This window comes from Hypanus sabinus, chromosome 2, assembly GCF_030144855.1.
Source record: "Hypanus sabinus isolate sHypSab1 chromosome 2, sHypSab1.hap1, whole genome shotgun sequence".
NCBI lineage: Eukaryota > Metazoa > Chordata > Chondrichthyes > Myliobatiformes > Dasyatidae > Hypanus > Hypanus sabinus.
The window spans coordinates 53,064,409-53,087,525 of record NC_082707.1 but is presented as its reverse complement, the minus strand read 5'-3'; the positions used below and the strand labels follow the sequence as shown (position 1 = coordinate 53,087,525).

General features: G+C 39.8%; 1 protein-coding gene across 3 annotated transcripts in view; it reads right to left on the bottom strand.

Annotated features, from left to right (window-relative positions):
• Positions 1-23,117, bottom strand: part of tbl1xr1a (TBL1X/Y related 1a) — a 151,392-nt gene that overhangs the window by 27,352 nt on the left and 100,923 nt on the right. For all 3 annotated transcript variants that reach the window (XM_059946105.1, XM_059946092.1, XM_059946098.1), the window contains 6 exons: positions 21,848-21,980; positions 21,433-21,574; positions 11,810-11,873; positions 10,196-10,293; positions 8,951-9,011; positions 440-561 (listed from right to left, as the gene is read on the bottom strand). In XM_059946105.1, the coding sequence (XP_059802088.1) occupies positions 440-561; positions 8,951-9,011; positions 10,196-10,293; positions 11,810-11,873; positions 21,433-21,574; positions 21,848-21,980 (620 nt within the window). The remainder of the gene's footprint in view (positions 1-439; positions 562-8,950; positions 9,012-10,195; positions 10,294-11,809; positions 11,874-21,432; positions 21,575-21,847; positions 21,981-23,117) is intronic.

Sequence of the window (23,117 nt, the reverse complement as noted above, 5' to 3'; positions counted from 1 at the left end):
TGGCCATCAAACTTTACGACTCCTCCCTCGGAGTGTCAGACACCATGAGCCAATAGGCTGGTCCTGGATTTATTTCCACTTGGAATAATTTACTTATTATTATTTAATTATTTATGGTTTATATTGCATTATTTCTACACTATTCTTGGTTGGTGCGACTGTAACAAAACCCAATTTCCCTCGGGATCAATAAAGTATGTCTGTCTGTCAGTGTCAAAAAAAGACAAATCAAATCCACTGTTGATTCAATGCTGTAAGACAAGAAAATATGAAAACTTCCAAGGGATTGATACTTTTTACAGGTACTGTATCTTTGACTTCAGCTAATCATCATTGAAAAGTTACTATTACATACTAAATCTGATTGATCAATACCACATTTATTCAGTGCTTTTAGGAAAAATAAATGGCAATAAAATTAAAACTGGACAGCCATTACCGTGTGTCCCTGGAATGTCTTGATAGGCCTATCTGCACCGAGTTTGCAGACATGGATGCACATGTCCGTGCTGCAAGAAGCAAATGTGTTGTTGCTTTGCCAATCAACATCTAGTGCTGGGGCTGTAAATATAAAGCAGAGAAGAGAAAAATATTGGTAAATAGTACATACTACACCCACATAGAAATATTTGGCCCAATCCTACAACACTGAAAAAGAAGATAAATTCAAACTCAGGTTTCTAACCATAAAATCAAAAATATGCAGAAATATTTAGGAGAGAGGAAATGCCAATTAACACTTTTACTAACTAATTGATAAAATATTAATGATGATTAATAGCTGGTTGAAACTTCTCATGAGATTAGAAAGCTTCTTTTCGTAAACGGTTTGTGATTAAAATTTGAAATACAGTCAGCCTTCCTTATACACGGGTTCCACATGCACGGATTCAACCAACCGCAGTTCGGGAAAACACGTTAGTTCTCTCTCCAGCATTTGTTTGAGCATGTACTGACCTTTTTTTCTTGTCATTATTCCCTAAACAATGCAATATAACAACTATTTGCATAGCATTTACATTGTATTAGGTATTATAAGTAATCTACAGATGAGTTAAAGCATACGGGAGGATGTGCACGGGTTACTGCAGATCAGGAATTGAAAAAAACAGAAGTTTTCTAATTTGGAACAGGTACATCTGGTATTATTTAGCGTCAGTCATATGTTTGTCTTAATATATAGTATATATTTTACCTTTCTATGCATATAAAACACTTAAGAAACATATGTATTTCAATAATTAAACCACTACGTTGCTTAGTAATAATTCTAGCTTTCATCAGGCCAGCGCCTTCACATGCTCCATTATTTTCACTCTAACCTTTAAAATTGTTTCGATTGTTGACCGACTGTAGCTTAACACTTTTCCAATGACTGATGGCATTTCACCTCTTTCCGATGGCTTTATTATTTCCACTTTATTTTCAATCATGGTTATTTTCCAGAACAGAAACGCTGGGCGGTAGGTCCTGAGCTGCCGGGTCCTAAAGTCCACCGCACTAAGCCATGTTAAATAAGGTCCGGAGCTCCGCAGGGTCCTAAAGTCCACCGACTTGAGCACCTCTGTTTTTTGGTATTGTGGGGGTCCCAGAACCAATCCCCCGTGGATAAGGAGGGCCGACCGTACAATCTGAACACCAAATCAGTAATCAGAATACCTTAAGATTCTACCACTTAATGTTGCTTGTGTGTCTTCTTGATCAAATAGTTGATTAAAATAATTCTTAGTAAAGAATTATTGAGGCTAGTGGGAGGCTGGTACAGAAATTGCAGTAGTGCTGGAAGAGGTATTTAAAAAGTACTTAGACACAGGTGAGGTGACAAACGACTGGGGGATAGCTAATGTTGTTCCATTGTTCAAGGAAAGGTCTAAGAACAAACCAGGAAATTATAGGCTTGTAAGTCTGACATTAGTAGTGGGTAATTTATTGAAAGCTATGCTAAGAGACAGGATATACAAGTATTTGGATAGACTGATGCTGTTAGGGATAGTCAACATGGCTTTGTGCATGATAGGTCATGTCTAACCCATCATAGAGCTTTTCCAAGATGGTTAGCAGGGAGGTTGAAGAAGGAAACACAGTGGATGTTGTCCACTTTGACAAAGTCCCACATAGAGGCTTGTCCAAAGGTTCATTCACTTGGCATTTAGGATGAAGTAATAAACTGGATTCAATATTGGATTAGTGGGAGAAACCAGAGTGGTTGCCTTTCTAAATGGAGGCTTGTGTCTAGAGGCTGGTATGCTGCAGGAGTGGTGCTGGGACCACTGTTGTTTCTCATCTATATTAATAATCAGGATGATAATGAGGTAAACCAGATAAGCAAATTTATAGCTGAACCCACATCTGGGGGTGTAGTGGACAAGAAGAAGGCTATCAAAGCTTGGAGTTGGATCTGGACCAGCTAGAAAAATAGGTTGAAAAATCGCAGATGGAATTTAATTCAGACAAGTGTGTGGTGTTGCACTTTGGAAGAACAAACCACAGTGAAACTTACACAGTGAATGGTAAAACACTCAGGAGGGTAGTAGAACAGAAGGATTTGGGAATACAGAGTCATAATTCCTTGAAGGTCAGGCACAGGAGTTAGGATGTTATGTTGAAGAAGTACGAAACGTTAGTGAGGCCAAATTTTGAGTATTGTGTGCAGTTGTGGTCACCTACTTACAGGACAGGCATCAATAAGACCGAAAGAGTGAAGAGAAAACTTACAATGATGTTACTGGGACTTGAGTATCTGAGTTATAGGGAAAGGTTGACTAGGTTAGGAATTTCTTCCCTGGAGTGTAAGAGAATGAGAAGAGATTTGATAAAAATACAATTTAATAGGGTAAATGCAAGTAGGCCTTTTTCACCTAGGTTGGGTAGGGAGATCAGAAGACCATAAGACTTGGGAGCAGGAAAAGGCCATTGAGTCTGCTCCACCATTCAATCACGGGCTGATCCAATTTATCCAGTCATCCCTACTTCCCTGCTTTCACCCCATACCTTTTGATGTCCTGACTAATCAAGAACCTGTCTATCTCTGCCTTAAATACACCCAATGACTCTGCCTCCAGAGCCACTCATGGCAGCAAATTCCACAGATTTAGCACCGTCTGCTAAAGTAATTTCTCCGCATCTTAAATCTAAAAGGACATCCTTCAATCCTGAAGTCGTGCCCTCTTGTCCTGGAATCCCCTAACATGGGAAATAACTTTGCCATTTCTAATCTGTTTAGGCCTTTTAACATTTGGAATGTTTCTAAAAGATCCTCCCTCATTCTACTGAACTCCAGGGAATACAGCCCAAGAGCTGCCAGACGTTCCTCATATGGTAACCCTCTCATTCCTGGAATCATTCTTGTGAATCTTCTCTGAACTCTCTCCAATGTCAGTACATCCCTTCTAAAATAAGGAGCCCAAAACTGCACACAATACTCCAAATGTGGTCTCACGAGTGCCTTAGAGAGCCTCAACACCACATCCCAGCTCTTATATTCTATACCTCTAGAAATGAATGCCAACATTGCATTTGCCTTCTTCACAACCGACTCAATCTGCAGGTTAAACTTTAGGGTATCTTACACAAGGGCTCCCAAGTCTCCTTGCATCTCTGCATTTTGAATTCTCTCCCCAACTAAATAATAGTCTGCCCGTTTATTTCTTCCAAAGTGCATGACCATACACCTTCCAACATCGTATTTCATTTGCTACTTCTCTATCCGTTCCCCTAAACTATCCAAGTTTCTCCGCAGGCTCTGTTTCCTCAACATTACCCACAAACCCCTTAATACCATAGTCCAAATCATCGTAAAAAGTAATGGTCCCAACACCAACCCCTGTGAAACTCCACTAGTAACTGGCAGCCAGCCAGAATAGGATCCCTTTATCCCACTCTGTTTTCTGCCAACCAGCCAGTGCTCCACCCACACTAGTACCTTCCCTGTAATTCCATGGGCTCTTATCTTGCTAAGCAGCCTCATGTGCAGCACCTTGTCAAAGTCCATCTGAAAATCCAAGTACATCATGTCTACTGCATCTCTTTTATATGCCCTGCTTGTAATTTCCTCAAAGAATTGCAGTAGGTTAACAGTGAAGGGTGAAAGGTGAAACATTTAAGGAGAACCTGAGGTGGAACTACTTCACTCAGAGAATGGTGTGAGTGTGGAACAAGCTGCCAGTGGAAGTGTTGGTTGAAGGTCCAATAATATTTAAGAGAAATTTAAGTACAAGTCGACCAGTGAGAATCTGGCAATCAGTAATCCAGTTCGATTGCGGCTAGGACACAATTTTCGCCAGACTAGCTTCAAATTTCCCACATCACTGCGCCAACCCATCGCAACTGTTTTGGTGGTGCCATTAGCAAAATAGCTGTTGGCACAGTCTTTAAACGAAGCAAGTAATTTCTCTGTTTTATTCTGCTTTTATTTTTATTATCTGTGCTTATCTAGCCCCAGTCATGTCTTTATTGGATAAAGGAAGTGTTTCTCAGGGTGCAAAGTACAAACACCATACATTATCTATACAAGATAAAGTGGAAGTTCTGAAAAAACTCGACAGCGGTGTGTCTGTGAAAAGCATATGCAACTTGCATAAGAAACAAAAAAGTAAAGTTGCTCCAGTTCTTTGCTGACAGAGAATCAAAAAAACAACAGATGTGTCTAAGGAGAACAATGAAAGATGGAAGATCTTCACGATGAGATAAAGTTCTCATAAAATAGTTTAAACTCCACGTCAGCGAAGGTGCAGAACTCTCTATCCTGATGGCCCCACTTTTAGACATGGAACTCTGCATAGTTGTATAATCCAACCCTTTACTTTAGCAGTGGCAATAGCCAAGTTGCTGATGTAAGTAAATACAGATAGCTTGTAAGGTATCTTCCTGTACTGTACTAATATAATTTTTTCTTCCTTTTCATTTGTCATTGTGTTTTTTATTATCCAACGGTGAGGTGATCATTAAGTGGGTCAGAAGAGTTTATCTATTTAATCCTTTCCTAACAAGTTCCAATCATTCCAGATGTGTGTTGGTCAACTTGTACTTGGATGTGTGGGCTATGGTCCAGGTGCAGGTTGATTGGACAAGGCAGAATAACAGCTTGGCATGGGCTAGATAGCTTGAGTGACCCGTTTCTATATTTTAGAGTTCCACGATTTTAATTAAGAATAATTAAAACTAAAAGATAAATCAGCTGGATTTGCTAAAAATACCACCAACTCATGATCAAACATTGATGAAAATCTACATTATACTCCTCTTGTTAGTTTTTCCAAGTTCTTCATTCCCTGTAAAACTTTCTGGGCTGAAATGATCACCATCACACCGTTACAAAGCAAACAATAACTAAATCTCTCCCATTCTGGATAGTATTTATCTGAAGTTCCTGGATGCACACGTCAGTATGGCAACTGTTACAATACAAAGGCAAGCTTAATATTAACAAAATGACTTCAAATATGTATTTGGAAATAAGTTAACCAAAGAAACCTGTATCAGTCTACTTTTCTCAAAAAAAAAACCCTGCCATAACTGTTCTGGAAACTTATAACAAACTATTTAGGAGTCCGGATTATGAATCAACCGCCATGCATTTTCTTTAATTAAATTTTGATTATACATTGATTTATAAACCAAAATTATCTACCAATGATTAAAGCTGGATAACTTAAAGTAAATTCTAAAGAGGAGACAGCTTTTACTGCTCTCAGATCACCTGCCAGTGGTTAAACCATAACGTCTTCCGAAGTAGCCCTGGCTAGACTTCATTTGGTAGCTCAGCTCACAGCGTGTTAGTGTAGCATAGTAAAGCACAAGGCTTCCAAATTAACGTAACAATATCCCTTTTAAAAAGAGATATAAAGTAAGGTAGTTGAATCCAATAAAAAAAGCTGTACTTCTCCCAGTAGCCAATGATTCACTTTCATTTAAAATTAAGTTGCTGCACTGCACTGATATACAAGCTGATTTCCCAGCCTGACAACTATGACCATTGGTTGGGTTGAGCTGTTCTGAATCTTGGCAAATGTTTCATCACCATACGAAGAGTCAACAGTGTGCTGTTAACTGCGCTGTCAAGGACTTTTAGTTTAACACTCAGTGTGAAGAAAACAATGATCCCCTCCTGAAACTGCCTCGTGGCATTTACAACCCACCTTGGATCACCATTGACAACCACTCTCCCACCACGGTTGAGCAGTTCACCTACCTGGGCAGCATCATCTCCAATGTTTGCTATAGTAGTAACGGGTGTTGACAGAGCCAGAGCCAGCAATCCCTCAAGCACCTCCAGAAACGTGTGGAAGAACCACCAGTTGCATCTGTCCACAAAAATCCAGGTGTAAAGGGCTGCCCTCGCCACAACACTGCTATATGGCTTCGAAGCCTGGGTCTTGTACTGCAAGCATATCCGCTTGCTTGAGCGCTTTCATCAGACCCGCCTCCACTCCATCATGGGTATCAGCTGGCAGGATCATGTCGTCAACGACGACGTCCTGGAGAAGGCTCAACTTCCAAACACTGAAGCCACTTTACTGCTCATGCAGCTTCACTGACCAGGCCACGTGTCCCGCAAAGATAACTCCATCCAGGTTACCGAAAGCAACTCTCTCAAGGCAAGACAGATCGTGGTACCCTGCGCAAGAGGTACAAAGATCAACTTAAGCAGCAGGCTAATACTGAGGTCATCGAGTGGCAGCAGTTGGCTTGTGACAGACACCAACGATCCACTGAGCAGCCAGGAATTTTGAGGAATCTGGAAGAGCAACTGCTGAAGAGGAGATGCAGGAAGGATCCTAATACCCAAGCACCCACATCCTAGCTGTCCCTACTGCTCCAGAGTCTGCTGATCCAGAATTGGCCTCTACAGTCACCAAAGATCGTGCCATCGTTCCCAAGGACTCTTCTTCCCTCCTGACCTTCGCAAGCGAAGAACCAGACATCCATCCATCTATACATTCTCTGAATGCTTGGTCTTTATATAATTATTAATCAGTTCATTGGTCATCATTAGAGAAACTCATTTGTGATGAAGGGAGGAAGTCTCATTGCTGATTAGTTGTGTGAACTTTGCACATTATGGTTTGGAATTTTGCTTGCATTGGCTCATAAATAGGATCAAGGTCTACTTGTCTGTCTACAGAATTGTTGGTGGAAAACAATACTTCTAGGAATTCTCGTGTCTGTCGCATGTTTGCCTGCACTTTGACATTCACTGATGCCCAGTTGAATTTGTGCCTCTCTCAATCTTCATAGATAGAGACAGGAAAGTTGATCATGCCACTGAACAGCCAGTTGATGTTCATGGACCCTTGCAGATAGTTTCTCCCAGCTTGGCTGACATTTGCTGCGGTACCCGCATTCGATCTTGTAAACCACACTGGTCTATCCAATAGCTTGGTTCATTATTTTGGTCTGCAAAGTACTCGCTTCAAAGTTGCTGCCGGCTTATGCCCAACTGAAATTCTATGTTTTTGGAGCAGTTGGACCATCATTTCCAAGACATTTCAAATGTATGGAAAGCCAACACGCTTGGTTGCTTCTTGGTTAATTAACGGACGATATCTTCTCATATGGTGACAAGATGTTTGCAGGTAAATTACTAAGATCGGAGAACAATTCAACCCAACCATCAACCACCCAAACTATACATTTTCCAAATTATTTCCACTGTGGCCATTATAGATGGCAGGAGGGAAATTGCCACTGCTGGCTTTGTCTCCACACCAGCAATAAATTTTGGTAGTTTTCCTGGAAAATGTGGTTGTATGCCAACAGAAGCAATAATATTGATGGAAGATCTGCTCCGTATTTTTTTCCATTTTACAGCCTTCAAAAAGTTTCACAATACTTAATTTAAAATTTTTGAAGCATCGCTATTAATTTTGCCAATCAGCAATAATCATTGCCAGGCAACTAACTCAAGACTATTTAATTTGTGGAAGCTGCCAAATTGTCTGTCATTTTTTTAAAAAATACATTAATTTTCATTTTTAATTATTTTTTAACATGTACTTAAAACTTTACAACAGATAAAACAAATGAAAAGTTCTAACCCTATTGCAGAAATGGAGGCGGGAAATTCTTGGTTGCAGTCCAAAAGCAGATCAGGAGATTGCTGAGATTTCCCCAAAAATTACAAATAGGAATCTACAGCACACCGAAGTTGTGCAAGTTCACATCTTACTGCTGATTATGGGCTTAGTTTAACAATTTCAGATTTTTGGGATAATTACAGGGTTTCTTTGATTTTGTAAATTAATCACATTTAAAAATTTAACAGCATCATTTTCTAGTGCAAAACAAGAACTGTAAGCACTTTAAAAGATGGTTGTGGTGGGGTGGGTGGGGGGGGGGGTGGTAGAGAGGCACATCAAGCAATTAAACATCAAACAATATTGGTCAGATAAAATGGTTTATACCATGACCATGATTCAGGGCTGATACTCAAAATTTGAAAGTAATTTGTTTTATAAAGAGTAGTATTATGATGATTATTCAGTGAACTGGAAAAAATAAACAAGTACATATATATCTGACATGGCTTACTTATAGCAAACGGAAATTTCTGACTAACAGAGAAATCAGTTTATAGACTTTCCTTTATGCATTCCATGGACTACCTGTATATATGCTGATTAATTTCAATGTCACTGTTATATGTAAGAATTTTCAAACACAGAAGTAATTTTTTGACTTTTTATTCTATAACTACAGTTCTAACAATTATCTATCTTTGCAACAAATCGCTTAACTGTTTGAAAGGAAGCCTTGAAAATTTGTAGGAACTCTTCACTTTTGAACAGAAAAGTATGTGATTTGAGAAGATGTGCAATGTTAGAATCCTCAACCAAAGTTCATGAATATCTCTAATGCATCATTCAAAAATGATAATTCAACTATTCAACAAAGAGGAAAAATGTTTAGTAGCTCCAGTGAACATCCTGTGCTAAAATTTCTGGAAGCTTACCGGAGTGAAAAGGGAATTGCTGTTTGGCCTCTCCTGTATGGGCATCCCAAATAATTGTTGTCTGCAAAAATCAGAACTCAATGATTAGTTCAGTGGTGTGCAGCAATTTTGTTTTGCCAAAGAAGGCCAGACTGTAAATTCAAATCACTTTTACATGTTTTAGTTTAATCAAATAGAACAGGTCACTTACATAACGCACAAATTCTAAAATTAACTACCTGGTTATTTTCAGATGTTTGTCACCATGATTTCCTGGAAATTATCTTTTTTAAAAGCCATTACCAGTTCAGGACACTTAATAGCAGGCTCAGTATTTGATGCTACTAGCATTTCAGTATGGAATTTGTTCTATCCAAATTTATAAATATAGCAACTTCCAGAATATGCCTAAGCATTTGGCAATGTTTACTCCCATTTTAAAACAAAATCCTCCAGTTTTCTCATTTTGACTTCTCTCCAAATTGAGCTTAGCCAAGTGCAACCAAGTTTATTTTACATTAAGTAATTTTCTGATTGGTTATACCTTAGTTCATGAGAACCTTACATTTCATAACTGTAAATTGAAATTTACATTTCTCTAGAGCCCATAGACTCTTAAAATCCACATGTAGAGTTTTCTTCTGTTAAAACTAAAAATTTATGGAGTGCATTGACAAAGTCCAGTATTTATTACAGAAAAATGAACTTAATGTGAATTAGGTTTTATTTCTTGTGAAGATAGTTCTGAAAGTGAACTTGCATTAAGGTCCATAAAGAAAATGCCCTCATGATCTCGATTTTAATTTTGCCAAGTATATTCTCTGGCCTTAAATAAATCACCATAATTTTTACAAGTTTCCAATCTAAGTCATTGAAAATGTGGTCTGGCAATATTTTCATTCACCTGATACTCAATACAAATTCTCCACGTATGTCTTGATTTTGTTAATTTTTGAGTAAGTTTTGTTAATTAAGCACAGTGACAGATGATTTAGTGACTACCAAATAAGCAGGACTGCTACTGGAATATACTCAATTAAAACCAAACTTAGTAGCAGTACAGTGGGTGGTCTGCAAGTTCAGATCAATCAGACCGGCAGTCTACCCAGTCCTCACAAGTGTGCTTGATAATATACAGGCCAGAAATAGCCCACATACATGTTAGATATCTATTTAGTAGCATGAAGTACATATAAAAACTGTCAATTTAACTCCTAAATAAGAACTTGCAATTGCTTGCACTGAAGCTGAAGTTTAATATCTTACCTTATCCACTCCTGCACTAAGAATAAAATTTCCTTTCTTGTTCCATTTTAATGCAAATATAGGTCCTTTATGTTGGCCTAAGGTACTAGCAAGATTACCTTAAAGAGACAAAAAGAGATAAATATTAAGAATGAAAGCAGACTCAAAGAGTTACTTGCTCTCCATTGTTGACTTTTACAGTGAAGTAGCAGCTACTTTAGCCTTGGCCAAGTCCTGAAGGGATGAGCTATTAAGAGTTTACCTGCCAATGGTAATGAAAGAATCAATTCAGTGTCTTTGACAATTTCCATGGTATAGGTACATCACCATAAACATTTTCTATCAGAAAAATACAGTGAATGATGCATCTCATATTTTCCATTAGGTTACCCTCCACCCAAGGGAGCTGACTTTTTCAGCAAATTGAGCTCACTCCATTGTGCACAGTGAGCAAACAACACATTATGAGCTTGACAGTATGTTGCTTTTAACACTGCAGAAGAACCATCACTGATCAAACTATTCAGGCACAGTATTGACACATTTCAAAAAAATCTGGAAAAATACCCATGCCCAAGAGTTAAATACAATCCAGCCAATTACTGTTCCATTAGTCTATAATCAATCAACCACATGATGAAACGTAACTGTGTTATGAAACAGTACTTATTCACCAAAGCCTTCTCATTCATGCATGGTTTGGGTTTTAGCAGGACAAACAGCTACTTATTGTAGGCCTAACTACAGACAAGAAAACTGAAATCCAAAAACTAGAAGATCAATGGTACTGATCTTCACTAAATGCAGCAATGGGAAATTTAGTAGAATTAATGTTGACTGGATGGAGCCGTACTTAGCACAAAGAAAGGTGACTGACTGTTGGTGGTCAAGTGTCTCGATCAGAGGACACCCCTGTAAAAGCTTTTCTGCTCTCTGTCCACGACCCACCCATCTTCAGCAATAAGCTTTTCTCCAACAGAACGATAACCATCAATGATTACAAAATATAAAACATACAACAAGTTCTAAACAACATTCAGGTTTGGACTGAATTTACTCTACTTCATAAAACAACCACATGTTTGGGCAATAGCTAAGTTTATGGATCTAGTGACATTACATGTCTATATCACTACACGTAATGTCATTACAGGTCTACATCATTACATGCAATGCACCTGAACTGCGAATATGCTACATTAACATCTACGTTAACAATCCAGATTAAACAGCAAATGAATACTGATGGTATATATTTGTCATGGGGTAAGGAATTTTCTGGCCAAAGCTCTTATAAACATACAAAGAAAGATCAAATTGCAATGGTGCCAAAGTGAAATGTTTCTACACTAGGCATTAAAAAAAACAAAATCAATGAAAGCAGTTGAAAGGCTTTTTTACTCTTTCCAAGAGTTAGCACAAAAATAACATTAAGTTCTCCCTTGCCAACCAACACCTGAGAGAGGATAGACTAAAGGAAATAAGTGAGAGCTGGCATTGATTCAATGGGCTAAATAGCCACTTTTTCTGTCACCTAAAACTAATCCATATGAATATCTCACACAACAATAATGCAAGGGGTAAAAATAATATTGGATCAAATAAAACCTTTAGTTGTAAATGTTGTTTACTCACCATCTTTTGTCCATATTCGTGCAAATCCATCATATGAACCTGTTGCCAGAAGTGTGCCTTCACTCTAAGGCAATGGAGATTAACAATTATTGCAATAAACAAATTTACAAAAAATGTACGTATGCATTAAATGGCTGAGCCATAACTAACTGGAAGATGGTTAGTTCAATCCTAAATCCATCTAAAACAATTTCAATTAGTTGGTGCTGGGACATCACTGGATTAGAAAGAAGAGGCAAATCAGTCAACACCTTTTATAGTTAACATAATCCAGTAGTCTTTGCTGAAGAGCATGGTGATCAAGCACAAATATTGGTCTGTACACGCCAAAACCTTTTGCCCATTTACACAAATCCCATTAATCCACACTAGATCCACATTCTTTTATATTCTTGAAAATGCTGGAAATCTTCAGAATCAGAATTAATATCACTGGCATTTGTCATGAAATTTGTTGCTTTGCAGCAACAGTACATTGAAATATATAATAATAAAAACTATAAATTGCATCATGTATTATGTGTCAAAAAAGAACATTAAATTAGACAAGTAGTGCAAAACGAGAGCAAGAAGTACTGAAGTAGTGTTCATGGGTTCAATGTCCATTCAGGAATATCATGGTAGAGGAGAGGTAACTGTAAGGTGTGGAGTGTGCATCTTCAGGATCTTGTATCTCTTCCTTGATGGTAGAAATGAGAAGAGGACATGTCCTGGGTTTTGGGGTCTTTAATGATGGATGCTGCCTTTTTGAGGCATCACCTTTTGAGCATGTCCTCTATCCTGGAGAGGTTAGTGCCCATGAGTTTGCAACTTTGTCCAGATGTTTCCGATCCTATGCAGTCACCCCTCCAAACCAGGTGGCATTGCAATGCAATCGGTTAAAATTGTCTGTACTGTACATCTGAAGACATTTTTGAGAGTCTCTGGTGTCATACCAAGGCCCTTCAAACTCCTACTAATGTAATGTAGCTGCCGTTGAGCCTTTGTAATAGAATAGATCACAGCCACTAAGGATGTTAGGTTTCGTGTTGTAGGAAGTAATGGCTTGCAAACCCTGCCAGAGCTGACATGCATCCTATTGCATGTACAACTTCAACTGAAATTGCTATCTCGCTCTTAAAATAGCCTTCCATAGGTTGTGCCTGGCCTTCTTGTATAGTTCTGGATCACCAGTCTTGAATGCCTCAGATCTATACCTCAGCAGACTACGAATCTCCTGGTTCATCCAGTTTCTGGCTTGGGCATTCCAGTATGTTCTTAAAGGCACACATTCGTCCACCCAGATCTTGATGAAGTCAGTGACAATAGTAGCATATTCATTCAGATTCAGAGATGAATACCTGAATATTGTCCAGTGCACCAACTCAATGCAGTCCTGTAAGCACTCTGTCTCCCTTGACCATACCTTCTTGGTTCTCACCAACGGTGCTGTGGTCTTTAGTATCTGCCTGCATGCCGGAAGTAGAAGTACAGCCAGGTGATCGGACTTACCAAAGTGCAGGTGTGTAATGGCATGGTAAGTGTTTTTGATGGTAGTTTAACAGTGCTCAAGTGTGTTAGCTCTTCCAGTAACATGTTGGTGGTAGTTGTTCAGAGACTTCTTTAAGTTGGCCTGGTTGAAATCCCCCACAATGATAGGGAAGCCATCAGAGTGCATTGTTTTGTGATAGCTGATGCTCAGCTCCTCCAGTGCCTGCCTGATACTGGCCAAAGGTGGAATGTACACTGCTACAAGGATGATGGCAGAAAACTCCATCAGCAGATAAAATGGACAACACTTGACCGCTACACGTTCCAAGTGAGGTGAGCAGGAGACAAGATACACACTCAAAATGCTGGACGAATTCAGCAAGTCAAACAACAGCTATGGAGGAGAATAAACAGTCAATGTTTCAGACCAAGAATGCATCAGAAATGGAAAGGAAGAGGGACAAGGTCAGAATAAGGAGGTGCGGGAGTAGGAGCACAAGCTGGCAGGTGATAGATGAGAGCAGGTGAAAGAAATGGAATGGAAAGAGGATGAATTAAGAACTGGGAGAGGTAGATGGAAGAGGTAAAGAGCTGAAGAAGGAATCTTAATGGAGAGATCAGTGGAGCATGCAAGAAAGGAAAGGAGAAAGAGAACCAGAGGTTGGTGTTGGTCAGATGAGCAGAAGAAAAGGGGGGAGTGGGTGCTAAGAATGGAGAACGGAAAAAAGAGAGAAGGTGGGAGGAAGGAGAAATTAACAGAAGTTAGAGAAATCAATATTCATGTCATCAGGTTGGAGGCTACCTAGGCAGAATATGAGGTGATGACTTTGATCTCATCAATATGTCAGTATGGCCCCACTTACCCCTTACCTGGTCTAATCTCCTTCCCTTCCCACCTTCTTATTCTGGCTTCTGCCCCATTCCTTCCCAGTCCTAATGAAGGTTCTTAGCCCAAACCATGAACTGTTTATTGCCCTCCATTGATGCTACCCAATTTACTGAGTTCCTCCAGCATTTTGTGTATGTTCCACATCCTTCTACGTCTTACAATTCAAATATCTTTTTAAATGTCTCTTAAAGTGTGATTGTATCCAACAACACCAACTCATCTGGCAGCCAGTTCCAGATATCAATCACTTTCTATGTGGGAAAGAAAACTTCTTCCTCCTCAATCTCCCAAATCCCCTTTAAAACTCCTTCCTCTCACCTTTAACTATGTCCTCTTCTTATTGTATCCTTAGAAGGGAAAAAGATTCCAATTATCTACCTTGTTAGGCCAATTATAATTTTAAAAGCCTCTATAAGGCCTCTCCTCGGTCTCCAGGGTAAATTAACCAACCGACCCATCTCTCCCCATGACTAAAGTCTTTCAACCAATGCAATATCCTGGTGAATCTCATCTGCATTCCCTCCAGCACAATTAAATCCTTTCATTGGTATGATGACCAGAACCTCATATAATACTCCAAGTGCAGTCCAACTAGCATTATGTAAAATTGAAACATAACGATATAGCTTTTATATTTTATTCTATAAACTATGAAGGTAAGCATGTCATATTCCTTCTTCACCACCCTAACTACCCTGTGTTAACACTTTTAACACCAAGGTCCTCCAGTTCGTCAACATACTTAGCAGTTACAAAGTTTTTAATCATGTCCTACCCATGACTGACTTCCCAACTGCACCTCCGTGCATAGGTCAGGACTAAATTTCATTTGCTACTGCTTCACCCAACCTTCTATTTGATCTATAATCCTGCTGTACCCTTAAATATCCTTCCTTGTTACCCATAAGTTTTGGAACTTTTGTGTCACTTACAATCATACAAACTATTTCCCATACATTAACATTCATCACAAAGTACAAAGGCTCCAGCACCATCCTCTGCAGTGCACCACTGGTCATGGACCTACTTCATCAACCTCCTCCAGCTCTTATGACCAAATCAATTTTTCAACCAATTAGTCAGCTGGCTTAGGATCCCAGATGTCTTAAGCTCCTGAACCAGCCCACCATGTGGCACTCTGTCAAATGACTTATTAAAGTGCTACTGCTATTTGAGAATCAGAATCTGGTTTAATATCATGGGCATATGTCGTGAAATTCATTGTTTTACAGCAGTAGTAAATTGCATTACATAGTAAAAACTATATTTTAAAAATTAAGTAGTGCAAAAAATAGCACAAAAATTTTGAGTCAGTGTACATGGGGTTCATTGTCCATCAGAAATATAATGGTGGAGGGCAAGAAGCTGTTCCCAAAAAATATAACAATGAGTGTGTGTATTCAGGATCCTGTACCTCATCCCTGATGGCAGCAATAAAAAGAGGACCTATCTGGGTGATGGGGTCCTTAATACTGGATGCCTCCTTTTTAAGGCATTGCCTTTTAAAGATGCCCATGATGGAGCTAGCCAAATTTGCAACATTCTACAACTTTTTCCAATTCTATGCAGTCACCCCCTTCATACCAGATGGTGATGCTCTCCATGGTACATCTGTAGAAATTTGCAAGTCTTTGGTACCAAACCAAATCTCTTCTAACTCCTAATCCAATAGAGTTGTGTTGTGCCTTCTCAGTAAAATGCTTCAATATGTTGGGCCCAGGATAGATCTTCAGGAGATGTTGACGCCCAGGAAATCAAAACCCATCCTTCCGGGGGTGTTCCCTCGATGATGTCAGGTGGGTGTTCCCTCGACTTCCCTTCTCTTAAGCCCACAATCAAATCCTTGGTCTTACTGACGATGAGTGTCAGGTTGTTGTTGCAACGCCTTCTCATCACCATTCAAGATTCTGCTAACAAATAGTTCTGTCATCGGCACATGTGCTGTGCCTAGCCACACAGTTACCGATTGTAGAGAGAGCAAAGCAGCTAAGGACACATCCTTAAAGTGTACCATGTACAAACAAGCTGGATGAACTTAGCAAGTCGGGCAGCATCCGTTGAAAGGAGCAGTCAACGTTTCGGGCCGAGACCCTTCATCAGGACGTCAGGACTTGCCCGACCTGCTGAGTTCATCCAGCTTGTTTGTACGTGTTGATTTGACCACAGCATCTGCAGTGTACTTTGTGTTTACTTAAACTGCACCAGTGTTGACTGTCAGCAAGGAGATGTTATTTCTGATCTGCACTGACTGTGGTCTCCTAATGAGGAAGACAAGGATCCAATTGCCGAGGGATGTACAAAGGCTCAGATTTTGGAGCTTGTTGAGCTTGTTCATAGCTGAGGGTATGAAGGTATTGAACACTGAAATGTCATCAATAAGCAGCAGCCTGATGTAGGAATCGCTACTGTCAAGGTGCAACGAGGCCAAATGGAAAGCCAGTGAGATCAGTTGTGGTGATAGGTAGACTGCAGCAGGTCCAGGTGCTACTTCGATTGTCACCATTCTGAAACCGGTGGTAACCTCTGAGAACAGCAGAGAGAGACTGAAGATGTCTTTGAAAACTCCCACCAGTTGGTTGGCATGGGTGTCCAGTGCCCTACCAGATACAGTATCAAGGCCTGGTGCCTTGTGAAGGTTCACCTGCTTGAAAGAATTTTTGACATCAGCCTCCATGACAAAGATCACATACTGCAGATACTGCAGGGATTCGCACAGGTGTAGGCCTATTCCCTCTTTCAAAGTGTGCATTAGTTGTTGAGCTTGTCTGGGAGTGAAGCAACACAGTTTCATGATACACACACGAAATGCTGGTGGAACGCAGCAGGCCAGGCAGCATCTGTAGGGGGAAGCACTGTCAACGTTTTGGGCCGAGACCCTTCGAAGTCCTGATGAAGGGTCTCGGCCCGAAACATCGACAGTGCTTCTCCCTATAGATGCTGCCTGGCCTGCTGTGTTCCACCAGCATTTTGTGTGTTACTTGAATTTCCAGCATCTGCAGATTTCCTTGTCTTTACAGTTTCATGATGTTAGATTTCACCTTGCAGGATGAATTGACCTTCAAATCCTGCCAGAGCATACGTGCATCCAATTCCACCTCTCACTTCAGTCGGAATTGAACTTAGCTTTTAAATTAGCCTCCTGTATGTCATACCTCTTCTTCTTGTATACTTCTGGATCACCAGTCTTAAGTGCCACAGATCTCTCAGCAGAATACAAATCTCCTGGTTTATCCAAAGCTTTTGGTTTAGATATGTCTGGTATGTTCTCAAAAGGCACACAGAGATTCACAAAGGCCTTGATGTAGAGAGTGACAACTGTGGCATATTCATTCAGATTTTAAAATGATTTCCTAAATAATGTCCAGTCCACCAACTCGAAGCAGTCCTGCAAGTACTCCTCCACCTCCCTTAACCACACCTTCTTGTTCCTCACCACTGGTGCTCTGTTCTTTAGTCTTTGCCTGTATGCTGGTACAGCCAGGTGATTGTCTTTCCAAAATGTAGTGTGAGATGACACTGCAAGCGTATTTGAATGTGGTATAACAGTGGTCGAATGTGTTGGTTCCTCTGGTTCCATAAGAAATAGGAGCAGGAGTTGGCCATCTGGTCCACTGTGCCTGCTCCACCATTCAATAAGAGCATGGCTGATCTGGCCATGGACTCATCTCCACCTACCTGTCTTTTCCTCATAACTCTTAATTCCTCTACAATGCAAAAATATATCCAACCTCATCTTATAGTTACTCACGTTGCCTCCACTGCATCATTGGGCAGAGAATTCCACAGATTCACCAGTCTTTGGGAAAACCAGTTGCTCTTCATTCCCATCCTAAATTCACCCCCCCAAATCTTGTGCCTATGTCCCCTAGTTCTAGTCTCAACCTACTATTAGAAACAACATTCCTGCCTCTATGCCTTTCATAATTTTATCTATCCCTTTCTAATTTTATGTTTCCATTAGATCTCTCATCCCAGAGTCTAACCCCTTCATCTCCGGAATCAACCTAGTGAACATCCTATGCACCACCTCCAAATCAGCATAACCTCCCTGCTCTTAAATTCAATCCCTCTAGCAATGAAGGCCAATGTTCCACTTGCCTTCTTGATAGCCTGCTGCACCAGCAAACCAACCTTCATGCATAAGCACAAGCACTCCCAAATCACATGCTGCGGTCTTTTACCGTTTCAATAATAACCTGCTCTTCCATTTTTCCTTCCAAAGTGGATGACCTCACATTTACCAACATTGTACTCCATCTGCCAGACCCTTGCCCACTCACTTAATCTATCTAAATCTCACTGCAGACTTTCTGTAACCTCTGCATAATTTGTTTTTCCACTCCATTTAGTGTCATCAGTAAAACGTAGATACACTCCTCTCAGTCCCCTCTTCCAGAACGCTAATGTTATAGTGAATAGTTGCCGGCCCAGCACACCGCTCATCACTGATTGCCAACCAGAGAAACACCCATATATCCCAACTCTCTACTTCCTACTGGCTAACTAATCCTCTATCCATGCTAATACATCACTCCCAACTCTATGCATCCTTACCTTATGGATAAGTCTTTTGTGTGACACCTTATCCAATGCCTTCCGTAAATCCAAATAACATCCATCTGTTCCCCTCTATCCACTGTACTCATTACATCTTCAAAGAACTCCAAGTTCTGTGTCTGCATGGTGGATCGATTTCTTTCCAGATGCTTTGCTATTTCTTCTTAAATGATAACTTCAAGCATTTTCCCAACTACAGATGTTAAACTAACTGGCCTACAGTTACCTGCCTTTTGCCTACATCCCTTTTTGAACAGTAATGTGACATTCGCCGTCTTCCAATCCGATGGGACTTGCCTAGAGTCCAGAGAATTTTGGTAAAGTGTTACCAAAGCCTCAAGTATAACCTATGCCATTTCTTTCAGCACCCTGGGTTGCATTCCATCAGGACCAGGGGTCTTGTCTATCTTCAGGCCCACAAGTTTGCTTAGCATTATCTCTTTAGTGATAACTATTGTATCAAAGTCCTCATTTCCCATCACATCTATCTCATCTCACTTTTGCATGTTAGGTGTGTCCTTCACCATGAAAACCAACACAAAATAGTTATTCAAAGCCTTGGCCATTTCCTCATTACCCAATATCAATTCCCCTTTCTCACCCTCCAAAAGAACTACTTTGGCCACCTTTTCCACTTCATATAATTATGAAAACTTTTACTAACCTTTTTTTTTATTTTTTGTGCTAGTTTATTTTCATAATCTATCTTCCTTTTCTTTATTGCTCACTTAGTGGTTCTTAGTTGCTTTTTAAAGTTTACCCAATCTTCCAGTTTCGCACTACAGTACTCTTGGCGACTTTGTATGCACGAGCTTTTAATTTGGTGCCTTCCTTTACTCCCTCAGTTATCCATCGCAGGCTCTCCCCACACTTACCATCTTTGCTTTTAACTGGAACTTACTTTCATTGAGCACCATGAAAAATCTGTTTGAAAGTCTTCCGCTGTTCCTCAACTGTCCCACCATATAGCCTGTGTTCACAGTCTACACCAGCCAAATCTTCATCCCATTGTAGTCGCCATTGTTTCTGCATAATAAACTGGTTTTAAATCAAACTACTGCACCCTCCGTTTATATGAGAAACCCAATCATATCATGATCACTCTTTCAAAGAGGACCCTTAACTACAAGATTGCCAATTTTACCTGTCTTATTGCATAGGACCAGATCCAAGATAGCACATTCCCTTGTAGATTCAATAACATGCTGTTCAAAAAAGCTATCATGGATGCATTCTATGAAGTCCTCCTCAATACTGCCTCAACCAACTTGATTCACTCAATGTGCAAGCCCCCCATGATAACTGCTGTTCCATTCTTACATGCCTCAGATATATCTCAGTTTATTGCCTATGCTACAGTAATGTTATTATTCGGTGGCCGATAGTCAACTCCCACCAATGATTTTTTTCCCTTTACTATTCCTCTTCTTTACCTAGATAAATTCAACATTCTGTGCCTTAGATCTTGTACTGTTTCTCACTATCGCCCTGATTTCGTCCTTAATTAAGAGTGCTGCCCCTGTTCCCTTAACTTCCTACCTATCCTTCCATATTAACTGAAACCTTGGACATTTAATTCCCAATCCCAAATAAAACAATATTAAGTGAACAGGATAATTTTAAAGAGATCAAAGGAACAAAAATCTGGAAGTTTATCTACAAAAAATCACTTGCAATTCTGAATTTTGGTTGAACGAACACATAATCATACCAAGTATATTAACTTCAGAATTGCTTAGGAAATGAGAGTCTGATCAGGTGGCCTCAATCCGTCCCACAGGTGATATGTTGATGGTAATTAAGATGCTCCTTCAAGCTACCTTGGTTGAAATCCGCCACCTGCAGTGATAGGGAAGGCATCGGGGAGCGCTGTTTCGTGTCTGATAATCATGGTGTTCAGTACCTGCCTGATGTTGGCCTGATGTGGAATGTACACTGCTACCAGGATGACGGCGGAAAACTCCTTCAGGAGACAAAGTGGACGACACTTGACCGCTAGATATTCCAGGTCGGATGTGCAGGACTGAGACAGAACCACTGTGTTTGTGCACTCCGATGAGTTAATTATAAAGCATATTCCACCTCCTTTACCTTTAAAAGACTCAACCATCCTGTCTTTGGAGTTAATGGTGAAACCCTCAGGCTTCAGCGCTGCATCCAAAATGGCAGGTGTGTGAAGCAAAGTGCACAGCAGTTCCATATATCCCTCTAGTACCACAACTTTGCTGAGGTCTTCAATTTTATTTACTAGAGACTGTACTTTCACTAGCAGGATAGTCGGAAGTGGGGATCCAAGGTCTCTGCATTTCAATCGTATCCATGGAAGCCCTTCATGCTTCCATTTTCTTCAAAAGGTATGCCACAGGACACAAGTCTGCCCTCCAGGTCTACTAATTTAGAGAATCGATATTCTTTTTTAAAATGATGTTGCTTACTACAATACCATGGCTGTAAATGTGGATTTCAGCTGTTTAGTCCTAAAAGGGAATATCTGATTGTTTCCATTGGACCTGTGTGCAAATAGTTGCCACTTATAGGTGCCACCTTGTGATAGCAAATCCTGGATTATGTATTACAAAAACTAACACTTACAAATTTTGACATAGGCACTAAAGGTATTTCTGAAAACAATATTAAAAATAGCAAGTACACAAATTTTTTTTTACAACCTCCAATAAGTACAAATTTCAATATGTCCATGACTTACATTCCAGTCTAACGATGTAACATCTTTGTTGCTTGGTACATCTTGACCTCCTTCCCTTATGCAATGTCTAAGTACTAGCTGAGTGGGACCGCCACTACTATTTTCACTAAGGTTCCAAATTCGTGCTGTTGAGTCTCCTGACCTGGAGGATTAAAGTTAAAAGTGAATGCTAAAATTTAATCTATAAATTTCTGTTGAAAGCTTTATGCTTTAGGTAAATTAAATTATAATGAAATACAAGATAATTTATAAAGAAATTTTTTTTAATTAGACAAAAGTCAGTTAATAACCATGCTATTTTGTGCGACTTGATGCATGTAAAAAAAATCCAATAATCAGCCAGCCTAAATTAGACAGCTTGTTTGTGTTCACACATAAATCTTTTAGTCAATTTCTATTGCCAGAAACAGCTCACCCAGATGCCAAGAGGTCACTGACTGGATTCCAAGCACAAATGAAGACTTCTGATTCATGACCTCGCAATACCATAGCTTTACTCGATGGAATATCCACATCTACATCAACTTCCATCATATCTGCATGGTTATCTGTTTGTTTAAAAAATGAGTTAACTGTTAAGTAATTATCAAACACAAAAAAAGAAAGTTTGATGCAAATAACTATCAAAAAGAATGCCTATTGCATACATTTATCAATTATGAAACAGATATCTCTGGAAAGCAATTTGTGAATTGAAGAAGTTTCATTCAATTCAAATGAATTCAAATATATTTTAAAAATCCAGTTGCATTCCAACTCAAAATCTTCAGTAAAAAGCCTAAACATTTAAGAAAATACCATTAACTAATTTTCTAAAATAATAAATGTCATTTATTAACAATGAAACATATGCACATAATGCATGCTTTCAAAGTACTCATCAGTAAAATATCGTAAGAAGTTTTGATTGGGGAGATGGGAGTGGATGTGGAAAAAATATTTTTGCTTCAAACACTCCAATCACCATCTCAAAAAAGACATCCAGGTAACACAGGTGAAACAGTTTCCTTTCACTCCCTCTCAAGATCATGAGGGATCCAAGGGGAAATTGCTTTGTCGATCCAGAACTGGCTTGCCCACAGAAGACAAAGAGTGGCTGTGGACAGGTCATATTCTACATGGAGGTCAGTGACTAGTGGCGTGCCTCAGGGATCTGTTCTGGGACCCCTACTCTTCGTGATTTTTTTATAAATGAACTGGATGAGGAAGTGAAGGGATGGGTTAGTAAATTTATTGATGACACAAAGGTTGGGGGTGTTGTGAATAGTGTGGAGGGTTGTCAGAGGTTACAGCAGGACATTGATAGGATGCAAAACTCGGCTGGTGGAGTTCAACCCAGGTAAGTGTGAGATGGTTCATTTTGGTAGGACAAATATGATGGCAGAATATAGTATTAATGATGAGACTCCTGGCAGTGTGGAGGATCAGAGGGATCTTGGGGTCCGAATCAATAGAACACTCAAAGCTGCTGTGCAGGTTGACTCTGTGGTTAAGAAGGCATATGGTGTACTGGTCTTCATCAATCATGGGATCGAGTTTAAGAGCCGAGAGGTAACATTGCAGCTCAGTTGGACCCTGGTCAGACCCCACTTGGGAGTACTGTGCTCAGTTCTGGTCACCTCACTACAGGAAGGATGTCAAAGCCATAGAAAGGGTGCAGAGGAGATTTATAAGGATATTGTCTG